At 39.8% G+C, this 15,709-nt stretch overlaps 2 protein-coding genes across 2 annotated transcripts in view; both read right to left on the bottom strand.

Moving 5' to 3' along the window:
• Positions 1-6,073, bottom strand: part of ret (ret proto-oncogene receptor tyrosine kinase) — a 31,711-nt gene extending 25,638 nt beyond the window's left edge. Inside the window, exon 1 of the mRNA XM_049009016.1 lies at positions 5,668-6,073. Within this exon, the coding sequence (XP_048864973.1) occupies positions 5,668-5,734 (67 nt within the window). The 5' untranslated portion in view covers positions 5,735-6,073. The remainder of the gene's footprint in view (positions 1-5,667) is intronic.
• Positions 6,074-10,542: 4,469 nt separating this feature from the next.
• The window catches only part of si:dkey-192p21.6 (uncharacterized protein LOC565246 homolog), a 59,940-nt gene continuing 54,773 nt past the window's right edge, over positions 10,543-15,709 (bottom strand). The window contains exons 16-18 of the mRNA XM_049007785.1: positions 12,588-12,658; positions 11,778-11,890; positions 10,543-10,801 (exon numbers count right to left, since the gene is read on the bottom strand). Coding sequence (XP_048863742.1) covers positions 10,623-10,801; positions 11,778-11,890; positions 12,588-12,658 — 363 coding nt within the window. The 3' untranslated portion in view covers positions 10,543-10,622. The remainder of the gene's footprint in view (positions 10,802-11,777; positions 11,891-12,587; positions 12,659-15,709) is intronic.

Below are 15,709 nucleotides of genomic sequence, written 5' to 3'. Positions count from 1 at the left end.
CCACACCCCCTGATCATCCAGGTGTGTTTCCCTGATCATGCCCAGCTGTTTCTTGTTATTATCAGCTTGTCTTTTGTATTTAGTCCGCACCTGAGTCCGTCTTCCCCAGATTTGTCATTAGTGTTAGTAAATGTTAGTTGGTTACTATCTGCCCTGTCCTCCCGTTCCCTTATTAAACCCCGAATTCCCTGCCTGCCTGCCTGATCTTTCACCGCTTCCTGCTCGCTCGTCCAACCCGAACTCTGACTATTATTATTATTATTATCATAAGCCAATACAAATAGGTCATTGTGCCATGTAAATGTATGACAAACTATATTCTGTATGGATTTAATTTTTTTCACCTTTTTTTCCATATATACAACATATTAATGCAAAATACTTTTCTTTTAGAGGACAAAGTAGATAAGCATTTTCCTTACATCTCACTCGTGTTATCGGACACTTGTGCTTCCAGGAAATGGCTGTTAACGGAGCAGGAAGAAATGATTATGAGGTCTGAATGCAAACTGCAAGACCAATCTGCAAGTTGGCAGCACTGAAGCTAACATACAACGCTGGTTCTATGTGACTGGAGACACAGCAGCCAGGCAGGTGCCACACTGACATCTGTGCTGGTCAGTTACACACACACACAGTCATGTAATCATATCTTTTTGGGGACCGCTCATTCATTTCTATCAGAAAAATGTTAATACTAACTATGACAACCTTAACCCCTTCTCAGCCCAAAACATAACCATAAGTAACTAACCAAAATACACGAGTTTTTGCATTTTTAGTTTTTTCATTGCCGTCATGGATTTTTATAAAATAGAGTTTTCCCATTGGTAAAAAATAATGGATATTCATCACATTATGAGAACATTTGGTCCCCACAAGGTAAGGTATACCTGGACCACCCACACACACACACACACACACACACACACTCAGGTTTGTAAGTAACTTTGTGGGGACTCTCCGTTCATTTCTATGGGGAAAACTCTATCTAGCCGTAACCCTAACCATAAGTAACCAAAAAAAATGGCATTTTTACTTTTTTGAATGCATTCACAGATCTTTGTGGGGACCTAAAAATGGCTTCCACAATGTAATATAAACCTAATCCATACACATACACAGAAAGGCTATACTGTCAGTAACACACACACACACACACACACACACACACATGCACACGCTGAGATTCTTACTGGTCTGTAACATACACACACACAGAACATGGCATTATATCCCAAATCAGCATTAGTGTTCAGTGAGATCAGCTTTGTAGGAAACAGAAATAACTTGTCCAGGTTACTTCACATTCAGCTGCACTGAGCACTCTCTACGTGTACCTTATACTCTCCATTCACAAGGATTTGTAAGAACAGACTCTCCTTGATAACCAAGCTTGAACCTGTAATTTCAATTTCAATCAGGACACCAACGAAAAGCCTTCTGCAAACACATGATGACTGAGGAAGGTGTATCATTCTGTGCAGGGTCATGGCATGTTCACTTGGGTCACTTCAAAGGTGGTCAAGTTCCATTTCCAGCTGATATATGTGTGGCATTAAACTGAAACGGGATAACCCATTCCGTCCCCATCACATATCAGGGTTTGGGAAGCATTTCAAAGGGCTGTGTGTGTGTGTGTGTGTGTGTGTGTGAGTGAGAGAGAGAGAGAGAGAGAGAGAGAGAGAGAGAGAGAGAGAGAGATAGTCATGTTTGTTAATGGAGTACAGGCATAGCCGGGTAATGGTACACTAATTCAATTACATAGATTTTGTTGTTCAGAGAAAAAGGTCTTAGGAAAGTTGACAAGTGGCTCTGTTGGGCAAAACAAACAGCCATAGGTCCATCTCACCGGAAATCATTGCGCATCCCCAGAAGTTTGAATCATAAAACCACCTACATGCAGACAAGGGTTGATTGTTGCCTTTTGTATTTTCAAAGTTCCAATAAAAGTTATTTAAAAAGCACCAATTGTCACCAGCATTGACTAGATTAGTGAATACACATTGTTACCATCAAACCAGAGTTCCACGATTTATTAAGATTAGACTGAAGCACTGATTTGTGCATCAGTCAACCCTAAAACCAAATATTGACCTTAATTCAAGACTAAATGTATATTGAATTTGTCATTGCAATGATATGCTAAATGTATGTATTTGTGACTTTAAGACTTTTTATATCACAAATAGAGCTGCAGTAATGCAAGGAAAATTTCAGACTCATCATGTCTGACAATAAAGTTTTGTATCATATGACATCATAGCATATCATATCATATATCATATCACATCATTTCATATCATATCATAGACACTGACATTCTGTGCGCGTGTCAGACTGTTTGGTACAACAATACGAATTATGTGAAATGTACAATGCATGATATGATTAAACTTTTCTTATAGGTCTGACCAGTAATAACAGGGGAGCTTTGGGCATGGAAAGGTCAATCCTGAAGCTATGTCCCTCCCCGTCCCCTTGCTTTTCAAGTATATTGGGAAAAGGCTCAAAGCTCAAGTCAGGAAGCTTCATTGATCATTTTTAACCCTAACCTTTTGAATGGAAATTAGTGGATTTGTATTGATGTATAAATATCTTACATGGTCGTTACTCTCCTCTAAATATAAATAATTGTGCAAAAGAGTAAAAAAACATACAAGCACCTATGGCACATCCTACCCATTGAAACGTCCTATAATTGGGTTCTGCGCCGGGGTTTTGGTTTACTATCTGTGTTTTGCATGTTGCATATCGAATTACCTTACATGAGTTCTGTATATAATGTGTCAGTATTTCTCACATATTTATGGTAGCACATCTTTATAAAGTATTTTAGTCTACCGTGAAATCCTATCCAGGTGGGACGTTCTGAATAAATGTTTCAGTCTTTTTATAAAGGTGCGATGCTCTACTAAAGTATTTCACTCTATCGAGATGTGCTACCTATCTATTTTACGGAGGGAGGACGTTCTGATGAGGCGCTTCCGTCCATCGAGATGTGCTACCTATGTATTTTAGAAAGGTAGAATGTTCTGATAAATTATTTCAGTCTATCGAGATGTGATACCCGTGGTTTTAACACTGGTAATACAATCTGGTAAGGTATGCCAGACTATCGAGATGCGACATTTATATTTCAATTAGTTAGTTTTTTACTCTGGTTACTTTATTATTTTTATGACTATCACTTTCAATTTCAGCTCATAAAAATTACGGTAGCATTTTTCGATAGGGTAACACCAATAGATAGATATATCTGTCGAAACACGCTACGGTAGGACAAGTCGACAAGGTAGAACAAATCGTTAGAACACGGGATTTACAGAGTATTTCTTGTCCCGAAGGCAATCTTAAAGAATGAACCTTGCTGCCACACTGCGATCAAACCAATTTTAACGAAAGCAAACTTTTCAGCGCCGTCGTTTTTAAACACAGCAGCTACGGGCTCTTCCAGACGTGCCCCTTGCTATCTGGATAGAGACCCGAGCAGCGTAAGTAGTGGTAATAGGCATGCGTGTCCGCCCGTTTAACCGACGGCGCTTTCCCTGCGAAGACAAACACTGGTGTTTGCTTAGCCTTGGCTGCACCTGGCCAGCACCTGTCCGCAGGCGTGATGCATTAAAGCGCCATGTCTATCCGTGCTGAAAGAAAAGCTCAGGGGTTTGGCACACCACCTTTCAGCACGCCATTCAACACTCCATCACAAAAGAAATAAGAAAAGCTGAGTCCTTCTGCTTCCTGCACTTTGTTAGATGCACCTTTTAAATTACCAGGATACAGCAGTAGCTAAACACACTGACAATGACTCCAAAATACTTTTTAACCACGGCAATGGTAGGCAATTTCAAAAAGAAGAGTACATATTTTTCCCTCAATCAAAACATTTTGTCAGACGAGCTTTGTCTGTGTACGGACAGCAGGGACGTAAATTACGGCGGGAATGAGGGGGGTTGTAACCCCCCCCCCCAATATATAAAAACGAGCTAATACAACCCCCCCACCTCCCCAATAATCATGGGTGGAGACCTCAACCCCCCCCCCAGTGTTCCATCCAAAGTTACGCCCTTGACGGACAGGGTGGCGATCCCTGCATCATAGCCCAATACAGAATGAAAGAGATTGTGCCCAAAATACCACAATTTATATTGTGTGCATTATACTCAAGTGTAAGTCACTGTTACAGTATGAGCCGCTTAACATAAGTGGCCCTTAAAGACTTCAAGCAAGAGCTTTAAAAAATCAAAAAATATTTTTTTTAACAATTAGATTCTTATAGTGAGTAAATTAACCTTCTGTCTTCATGTAACTATTATCACTACGCTAATACATTGTAATGTCAAAAACACATTTATGGTCGAACGGTGCAATTAGACAATCAGTATTTTGCACCTTTTCCCGGAGCTGTGCGTACATAAAGAATCATTTAAAGGACACAGTGTGTCTTGATTTTAATGCATTTTCAATCGCTATTCTCATTACAGCAGCTGCAGGTCGCGGACTTCTGAGCGGTGAGTAAGTCTGTAAATATAGGCACTGCTGCAGCTGGAATGGTTTTTACTACCAGATCATAATTATATTACAATATAGCGGTGTGTATTTCTCCAGCCATGTAGGTGATACCTTACTCAAGGATAAGCAGGCAACCCTGGGCTCAATGCTGGAGAATTGGCATTGTGGACTCCTACTCAGCAGGGACTTCATGACCCAACGGGGTGACTTCACGCCATCATCATCATCATCATTAGATTCACTCCCATCTTGTTTTTATAACCACACCCTGCAGTTATGTGAAAAAAAATGACCTCGCCAGATCTCAGTGTTAGTCTCAGTCTCAGTGTACGTACAGGCCCTGCGTTTGAGAAAGCTTTAATGTCCTTAAATTTATTTACAAATAGGTCGCTAGTGTCAGCATATAAGATCAATTATTTTTGTTGTCTTTTCTCCACTGCAAAAAACTTGCACTTTACGGGCTGATATGGCTTTTTAAATGTCAAGCGAGATGGTTAATGAAATTTCTTATTGCCACCGGGGACAACGTGTGACAGTGAGATCGAAATCCGTCAATATCTCAATATCGGTTAATCAGGAATCGGGTACACAACCTGTTTACATACCAGTGTTCAAATTCAGCAATTCATGATACGTGCAGAAATACATATATATCCTTATAGCACGAATTTTACGAAAAGTTTCAGCAGACAATTGCGACCCCTTCGAAATAACTCTTTAACTTGAACTTATTTAATTACTTAATTTAAATTTAATTGAGTACTATTGTTCTTCCCTAATTTCTCCCAGTACGAAATTAATCGAAGAGAAACTTCAGCATCTTCACTAGGCGGCTCAGATGGGGGACAGACACACAAAAGACGCACCGAAAAAATGCCATAATTCACCTTCACTGGGCGTGGGGAAGTTAAATTATTTTGCTTTATAACATTTGCAATATAAATTACATTTGAACTTGGTAAAGTTCCCTGAATCGCACGATTCCATGTGTCTCCACTTTAGTGACAAACGTGTGGAATCTCATAATTTAGGCTCGGCGCTTTGGCGAAAAGTCATTTCACTAACATCAAGGCAAAGATTCGCTAAAGGTGCACATTGTAATTAGCCACCCAAAGGAAACGCACCGTGTGGTCACGGAGGAGCACACAGGCTTACCTTCATATAACAGGAAAAGGAGCAGACAGAGGCGTTTCAGCAGCTGGAACCCAAACGTCGAGCCCATACTCGTACGCTCCCACTCCAACAAAAGGCGCAGGAAGGAGTGGATCCGCGCCGCGGGCAGACTTCGATGGATGTGCGCTGATCGCTGTGCACTGAGGCGCTTCTCAGTCTGGACGTCCCATCGACAGCCAGGCAGGCTGTGACTGCGACGCAGGGGGAGGTTCAGCCGGAGCTCTTGCGCTGCCGTATGTCCTAGGCTCCAGTTGGTGGAGCTCCGCTGGTGGAGCTGTGTGTGGAGGAGAGGGGATCTGGAGCGCTACCAAAGCACATCGCCTTAAGTCCGCTATTATCAAGCTCATTCCAATTATGTATTGTTTATTATCAACATCCTGGGCTAAAAATAAGCAAAAACAGCGAATCTTGCATGCGGCGTCCTCTTAATTAATCAGGGAATAGAGAAAGTTAACCCTCCTTAATACACGTCACCTAAAAGCAATGCATGTATTTTTAATTCTTAGTTTTTATCGCTATTTATAAGGCTACGCGTGATCGATACCCCCTTTTAGCTTTTACAACTGGGATACATTTAAATTAGTTTTGTCGGATAAAGGATCAAATTGTCTTTAAACAGACATTTTTATCATACCGTAATGCACAAGGGTAGGAATATTATATCCCGTCAACTTCATTTTCGTGGAGGAAAGAGGTCAGGTGACATGTAAAGTCACTTTATAAGTAAAAGGAGGACAAAATGCGGTCTTACAGCCGGTCTGGCATTTATCTGAAGGGTCCGTAACAGGACGCGGCCATCGGAGCCCCTTTTCAAGGTTAACAGTATGACTGAAACAGATGCGCAACGGGGTCACATAAATAGCGATTTAGATTTCTACAAATCAAACAGGACGGAAACGAAAGGTTTCTTATTACATTTATTTCAACTTCAATCAATCAACTTTCACAAATAAATCATTAGCTCTGTGAGCATACCCATACAAAACACCTAGAGAGGACTTAAAGCACATTTGTTAGAAATAACCATTATATATATATATATATATATATATATATATATATATATAGAGAGAGAGAGAGAGAGAGAGAGAGAGGGAGAGAGAGAGAGAGGATGGGCTGAAGTTCGGGAACACACCACTTCTCTGACAATATATAAACTATATTATACAGAGGTAGAGTATGCAGGTCTTCATAAAAAAACAGTCTACAATTAATTATCACAATAGAGATAGACTGTACATACAATACATTTCGGCAAATGTTACTTAAAATTTTAATTAGATATCATGAAGGAAAGATGAGGCATGGATTAAGCACCCAGCACTATGGTACTAAGCTGGCAGTCCTAAGGTGTCCCCTGGCAAACTTCATAAAATGCCCCTCATTTTTCTACATGGGACCGTGCTGATGATGGGATTAGCGGGTCAGGCTAACGCACAGTTGCATGTGTGATTGTGCTGCTTCTTCCTGCAGCTCCCCAGCTGCGTCCAAACTGCCATTTGCTTAAATCAGCTACACAGCCAATATTTTCACTCTAAGGGTGAAAACTGCTCCCAGAGCCACTGTGGAAATGCATAAACTTTTTCTACATCTTTGCAGCCCTCCATCTCCTTTAAATTCTGCACACAATGGCACCTCATCTGAGCTACATTGTCACACCTGTTCAGAGGAAAACCTTTTAGGATGAGTCTGCTCTGAAGCACTCAAGCGCTCTCCACGGAAACATGAAGGGGCCTGAGATAATAAATATAACTTGTAAATAATTCATAGATGTTCATTATCAGCTGGTAATAAATCAATTATTAATTCATTATTAATTATATTTTTGTTATCATTACACATGCTGGAAGGTTAAAAAACAGAAAATACTAAGCATGCATTATACATGTGGCTATTCCTTCAGTCACGCAGAGATGAGGATAACTCTCCAGTTAATGGAGCATCTTCTCTGGTGTACAATATAAATATTCACTGTACATGAGGGAGAACGAGCAGCCCACATTAATCCTACTTTACTGTGAGCAATGTTTCTGCGTTTCTACGATTTGGTGTAAATAAAACCAAACCCTGCATAGGAGTCTCTCTACTCAAGAACAGACTCAAGACAGCCTGGTCTCTAGATAACAGCTGACACAATCACGTACAAACCTGCTTTCTTTCTCTGTGTTTCCGCTATTATTTTCTACCAACCAGCTGTCGATGGTGTCAGCCTGGCCATGCTGACATAACCCATCTCAAGCCCCAAAGAAGGCAAAACCTAGATCCACTGTCATCTGTAATATACAGGCTACTTTTCAAAAGATTCACTGACTTGGAAAATGTATGTGTGAAAATGGGGAGCTGTTGAGTGGGGAAAAAGTAACAGAACAGGTGTGTAAATCATTTTTACTATAATTCTAAACAACAATAATAAGCACAGAATACAGTCAAACATTTCTGCATTTTTTTAGTCAGGTGTAATCAATTAACTAAATAATAAGATGAAATATCTCTATTACAACTATTACTGCAAAATGAAAATTAGGAAATAGGTGGAGATGGAGACCAACAGAAAAAAAATGTTTGCATAGACACACACACACATATGTATATATTTATATAAAAGACGTTTCTGTGTCATTTTTTTTTTTTTTGAGAATGACACTGGAACATTTCACAATCAGGTCATTTCAGTTCGTTCACATCTATATGACCATGATTCACAAAGGAAATGTTGGTGGTCTCTCCCACACAGATGTTTGACCCCTGAAGTGGTACCAATTTGCTGAACAACCCAGACAGAGAGAAGACCCAGTGACTGCTTCACAGTTAAAGCTTCTGCATGGGGGAATCACTTGTTCTAATTTGTTAAGTACCACTTCAGAATAATTGATTTAAACACTCCATTCAATTCTTACACAACTGACACCAAATAAAACATTCTGTGTGTTTTCAAGGCAATAAATCAGAGCTCCTGTTTAAATCGTACCACCCTCTCTGCAAGATGGTAGAGGCCTTGAGGGATCCGAATGGAATGAATGAGGATACAATGTGTACAGTGTATTCCGCATCTAAGGTGTATACTGCATATAAGGTGTATATCACATGTAAGGTGTACACCACATGTAAGGTGTATACAGCGTGCAAGGTGTATACTGCATGTAAGGTGTATATCACATGTAAGGTGTACACCACATGTAAGGTGTATGCAGTGTGCAAGGTGTATACTGCATGTAAGGTGTATATCACATGTAAGGTGTACACCATATGTAAGGTATATACAGCGTGCAAGGTGTATACTGCATGTAAGGTGTACACCACATGTAAGGTGTATACAGCGTGCAAGGTGTATACTGCATGTAAGGTATATACCGAGTGTAAAGTGTACACCACATGTAAGGTGTATATTGCATGTACAGTGGATATAAAAAGTATACACATCCCTCTTAAAATGCCAGGTTTTTGTGATTAAAAAAAACTGAGACCATGATAAATAATTTTGAAATTTTTCCAACCTTTAATGTGACTCATGACCTTTACTGAAAACTGAACTGAAACTGAAAAACAAACAAATCTCTTAGGGAAGAAAAACATACAATTATCTGGTTGCATAAGAGTGCACACCCTAAAAATTAATACGTTGTTGAATTACCTTTGATTTAATTACAGCATCCAGTCATTTTGGATACACACCTGCCATCAAGTTAAAGTGACTCTGATTAACCCCAAATAAAGTTCAGCTGGCCTAGTAGGATTTTCCTAACATATAAAGGCCATGGTTTGCAGAGAGCTGCAAAAAGAGTACAAAATATTTCCACAAAATTAGAATATCCCATAGAACACAGTGAAGACAGTCATCAAGAAGGTATATACCAAATTCTGTTTCCATGGTGATGATGCTCTAATTTTACTGCACACTTCAGCCCATCACTGTAATACTTTGGTAACCTCAGCTTTTGGAAACGGTGTTATTGTGGTACATTGGTACAAGCTCAATCTAGCACGTTAGTGGTGCTGGCACTGGCAACTGATATTGCTCATGTAAGTGGGTATTGGGAGAGTACAGTATAGCTCATGTAAGTGGGTATTGGGAGAGTACAGTATAGCTCATGTAAGTGGGTATTGGGAGAGTACAGTATAGCTCATGTAAGTGGGTATTGGGAGAGTACAGTATAGCTCATGTAAGTGGGTATTTGTAGAGTAGAATACAGGTCACATTTGCATTTAGTAGTAGGGTAGAGCACTGGTCATGTTAGTGGTTAGTGGTTAAATACAGGTCACATTACCAGTTAGGGGTAGAGTACAATATAAGTCACATTAGCAGTTAATGTACAGTACAACTTACATTAGTAGTTAGCGGTAGAGTAGATGTTAGCAGTTAGTGACAGGGTGGAGTAAAAGTTATATTAGTGGACAGAGGTAGAGCACAATTCATGTTAGTGGTTAGTGGTAGAGTGCAGTATACACTACCAGTCAAAAGGTTTTGCACACACTGGAATTTTCTACATAAGATTTTCTTGTATGTTACTCACTTAACATTTACTAAAAACACAATGAATATTCTTTGCTAATAAATACATTTACAGTATTTACTGTATTATTTTATTAATTAATAAAATAATAAAAAAATATTAAATACTGCTCTGTTTCATGGGATGAAATGGTTAAGTAGCACATCTAAAGTTAAAGGACAGCCTAGAATTTGACGACATCATCACCACACAACCAGTTAATAGGATGTCAGACATACTGTGACATACTCTTTCCATGTTATAAAGGAAACTTGTTGTATATGACTTATATTTTCATTTATAGGTATTTAACTTAATAAAAACGATGTCCACATCTTTGGTTAAGTAGTAGAAATCTGTGGTGTTCCAAAGCTTTTGACCAGTAATATAGCTCATGTTAGTGATCTTCTCATTTGTAGTGTGAGTGACTTAGCTGATGAAGAATCATTATAATTTGATGAAGACCCTTTTCCTGTACAGCAGGTAAGCAATGTAAACCCACAGAATGATATTCAACAAATTCTGCAGAAGGAGTTCTCCATGACTCATCTTAGCCGGCTCCCACTTGAATGGTAAATAGAACCCTAGGATATTCTGGCCTGTATATACAAAAATGGAGTTCATTCCTGCAGAAGAGAGCACCAAATCACCAGCTGATATCACCTTCAGGAAGGCCAGTCAAAGGGCATGGCTTGGTCATGAGAATAAGACAGACATCACAGGAAATGTATGCAGGCTGCTCTGAATTGCTGGAAACCACAAAAGACAAGCTCACAGGTCAGCGGTGACACGGGGGGATCGTTTGTAGTTTGACTGATGATGGAAAGGTGCAGTAACGCTGACTGCTGGCAGGCTTTGTTGGAGTCTCACTGAACATGAGGATCCTCTGCCACTTAACTGTAACAACATTCTGCACCTTTTCATCATAGCTGGATGTTTTGTAGCTCAAACTAGTGGATCATGTGAATAAGCACAATTGTCGCCAACCAAAATTTGTTGTATGTAAAGTCTGTATGTAATGGTCAAAGAATGAGTAAATATTTTAGGAGTGAAAACACCGACAATCAGCAGCCTAAACCCAAGACAGCAAGATGAACCCCTCCCCAGAGTATGACATAAGCAAAAGCATTGCTGTTATTTACATCACTGTTGGTGAATTACAGATGCTGATAAGATTAAAAGTAACTCTTGATAATGTGATATTTACGAGCTGAGAGGGACAAAGGCTCATGTGCGGATGACTTTAAATTTTCTCCACAGCTTCTGTAAGTGCCCTGCTGCTCCGCCCCCTTCCTTTTGCTGGTCCCCCCCCACCAGAAAATGCCTGCCCTGCTCTGTCATGCACAGCGGCGCTGCTATAACTCACAGGGCTTTTCTCCGGTGTTTTAATGGTCACCCCCAATGAGGAGCTGTTCTGTACAATGGCGACTGGCTCATGCCAGCTGTCACCGTAAGACCGGCTCGTCTGTGCTCAGTGTGAGTATTCAGCCGGCTGAGTGTGCATCGAGGAAAAGACGCATCTTGTCATAGGTTTTTGAATAAACTTCCTGTACTCAGTCTGGCAGGTGGCACACACACCCCAACACCACACACTGGGCTCACCTGGGTAAATGAAGGGCTTCCCCTCCCACCAGCCCTTGATGTCAATGATGAAATACATTAATCCCATCATGATGAAGGCAAAGCAGCTTGTGCAAGCAATGAAGGACAGAGACCTTGGGGACAGAAGCAGGTGAGTCAGTAAGAGCATAAGCAGGGGACCACGGCGTCAGGTCAGTGATACAAGACATCCTGGTTCACAGCATACGGGACCCTGTAGACTCTAGTGTTAGGTCAGTGGTACAGGATACTGTGGACTCCAATATAAAGTTTTCCAGTTTTACCAAGGATAACTAAACAAAAATATACCTTAATTATGATTCACCCACAGTAACACCCTAAAACTAAAAGACCTACAAGAGCTAAAAACCAGAAACTACAAACTAAAAGAGCTATATTAGGAACAGGAAAACAAATCATGCAAAAATCTTTACATGGTGAAAGATCACTGTTTACAAAACCTGGAAGCTGTTCCTCTCTGGGAAAACCTGGAAACACACTACTGTGTCCAGCTGGATTTCTTTTAAATTACTCTCTATCAGCTAGATCAGTTTTCTGGAGTTACTGCATTTCCTGATGGTGAACAGGGGGTGCACCCACTGCAACCCAAAACAAATTAGCCTCTTTCCTGGCACGCAGAAGAAGCGATGTGCTGGGTGAATCAATCAGGCCTGCACTGCTACCATCACATCAGTGTTTGTCATTAGTGGTATGAAAATGCATGTCTTAGGAAGCAGTGATTTGTGATGTTTGGAAGCCCATTTTTTTTCTCTGTTGGAAAGTGACTGGATTTAGGGGTCAGGAGGCACTTACCATAGGTTTTTATTGACAGGTATAAATCCTTCGTCTCGTGAGCACTTACAGAGGATTGCTGCGAGGATTCCCTGGGGTTGAGAAGAAGCAAATTTCGGGTCAATGCAGAGTAATTAAGCCAACAATACCGGAGCAGCAGCACAGCAGAAGAGAGAAAAGTAGGAGAGGTGAGTAAGATGGAGGACCTTATGAAAGATATAAGCATTGTCATTAAACCATATTTATGGATAACAAGCTTACAGTTGCTGACTTACAGTATATGAACATGCGTCAAGAGATATTCTGGAATAAGTGTGTCTCACCTTGCTACCCTCTATGGTGAAGGTATACTTAAAGAGAATCTATGCAACCAGTAGTTAAGGAGTGTTCAAACTAGGGATTGGGGGTGCAGTGAGGTTAGTTAAAATATAGGTGGGGGGGAGACAGAAAGCCCCAAATAATAATGAAAGTGGGCACTGTAAAAGGCCTACCCTTTGCTGTTTGTACTTAAACGCTAGGAGCATTAGAAACGAAATTCATAATTCATAGACTTTTGTTTCATCAGACTCTTACGACATTATAGGAATATAATATGGATGGTTACACCGTACACCTTTTTCTGTAGGGATCAGATAGGCAAGAAGGAAGGTGGTGTCGCTGTGTATGTAAAATAAAACTTGCAGCCAAGGGAACTCAAAATAAAAGTAAAATAAAAATAAAAGTACAGAAGTTAATTCTAATCTAATCCGTGGGCAGTGGTGGCTTGATGGTTAGGGATGTGCACTTGTCATTGAAAGATTGCAGGTTTGAATCCCTGACTAGCAAGACACCAGTGAGGTACCTTGAGCAAGGTACTGCTCCCTGGGTGCTGAATTAACTGCCCCCTGCTATGTCACACGGTCACATATGGGTTAAATTCAGAGAACACATTGTGCTGTGGTGTGTCAACGATGACAATTAATCACAAAATTCTAAAATTCTTGGTGTTTGTTATAGAGTACCCAATGTAGTTGCAAAGGAAATCAGAGTGTTATACAGAATTATGAGTAATAAAAATGATGTGGTAGTTATGGGTGATTTTAATTTACCTGGGATACAATGGGACATCATCTATGGCTCTACTGAAAATGAACTTGAGATGGTGGAATTAGTAAAGGATTGCTTTTTTACTCAGTTTGTTAAAACCCCTACCAGAGCAGAAGCCATTCTCGAACTTCTTTTCTCTAATGACCAGGATAATATTGAAAATTTCAGGTTTTAGAACCACTTGACAGTAATGATCATACCATGGTTAAAATATGAGGCTAATTTTAGTGTCTGAAGAGCAAAATCCAAAGCAAAAATATACAGTGTTAGGAATGATAACTTTAACGGTATGAGACTGCAACTAAAAACTGTAAACTGGATGGAGAGGCATGGGAATTTTTTAAAAGCACATTATTGCAAGTAAAAGGGGACTTCATACCTGTTTTCAGCAAAACTAAATCTAGGATACTGCAACCAAAGTGGTTTACTGGTGAAATTAAGAATAAAGGCAGCAGGAAAAGGGCTCTGTTCCACAAATGGAAAATAACTAATCATGTCGGAATAAAGAGGAGTAACATTTTAAACTGGATTTAAGAAAGCATTTCTTTACACAGCGTGCAGTTAGAGTATGAAATAATCTTCCTGTTAGTGTAGTGCAGGCTAAAACCTTGGGTTCCTTTAAATCAGAGATAGATAAGATTTTAACAACTCTCAGCTAATAGTTGAGTTCTCCCCATAAGACTTTGATGGGCTGAATTGCCTCCTCTCGTTTGGAAATTTCTTATGTTCTTATTGGACAATACAGTGACAAACATTTTTAATTAGGTTTTGGTTAGTCAAGCGGTTTAATTATGTTCTGGTTAGCCAGGGTGTTTAGTTGCATATCTGATATTCCTTGTCTCCCTTCACTGACTCACATCAATTTCAAGTCCCTGGTCCTGGCTTGCAGGTCTATCAAGATCTTTGTCCCATCTTGCCCTCTTTGGTGAGGCAAACCAACACTGCTTGGATCCCCCTCCACCAAGTAAGAAGAGTCACTCCAGATGGTTCTCTTGTGTGGTTCCCTGAACCACATCTGGTCATCAGATTCCTTCTCTACCTTCAAGAAATGCCTCAAGACCCATTTGTTCCAGGAATTTCTCTATTAGCCTGATGTTTTTTTTTTACAATCCCTGAATGTATTTATGTTGCACTTTTGATTTTTGAATTTATTACTAGTTTCTTGCTTTGTTAGAGGTTCTTGTGTAGTTCCTGCTTCAAAATTGCTTACATTTGTGCCTGGACATACACTGGAAGCTCAGCCTAGCTGCACTTACACCAAGTCAACATCACCTTAATTGTACGCCGCTGTAGATGTTTGGTTTAGTAAAGCTGTTTAGTTATGTTCTGATTAGTTAAGGTGTTTTGTTATATTCTGGTTAGTAAAGCTGTTTAGCAAAACACTGGGTATAAATTAGGACTGAAACAGTTCTGAAACCGAGACCGAAACTGAGATACAAACATTTATTATCTTGTACTGCAGTTCCAGAACATTGAATTGTGACACCCCCCCCCCCCCCCACAACCCACTTTTGCAGGTGCAGCATGTTGAGCTCTCATTACGTTACTAATGCTTCAAAAGTCATTCTTCATTTCACATTTCAATTAACACTATAACACATATATCACAAAATGATTCTATTTAAAGTTAGGGCAAGTTGTACATTGTGTAAATATTACACATTATTAGAACTGTAATGGTACACATATTCATTAAGTACCGTTACTATTTCATATGTGTTTTTTGTATTTTACTTGTATTTTAATTAAATACATTTTCTTACATCATTATTTAGTATTTTATTTTTATGAGCAAGTATTTGTAACTTGTAACAAGATTTTGATATGTCCCAAGCTGGTCCTTGTGGCACTGGGGACATGCAGGGAACTGCAACATAACGCATGCAGCCACCATAATCAGCATGTTTCTGGCCATTTCTACCTATCCTTCATAGCATGCTGCCTGAGGGCTCGATGTAATAGATGCCATTTATTTCCACAGCAGCAGAATCCACTATATGAGTCAGTGCACAGAGTGAAGACACTGATTTGCCACAAGGGGCAAACAAAACCTTTAA

The sequence above is a fragment of the Brienomyrus brachyistius genome, chromosome 3 (genome assembly GCF_023856365.1).
Source record: "Brienomyrus brachyistius isolate T26 chromosome 3, BBRACH_0.4, whole genome shotgun sequence".
NCBI classification, from domain to species: Eukaryota; Metazoa; Chordata; class Actinopteri; order Osteoglossiformes; family Mormyridae; genus Brienomyrus; species Brienomyrus brachyistius.
This window is presented reverse-complemented; position numbering and strand designations above follow the sequence as displayed.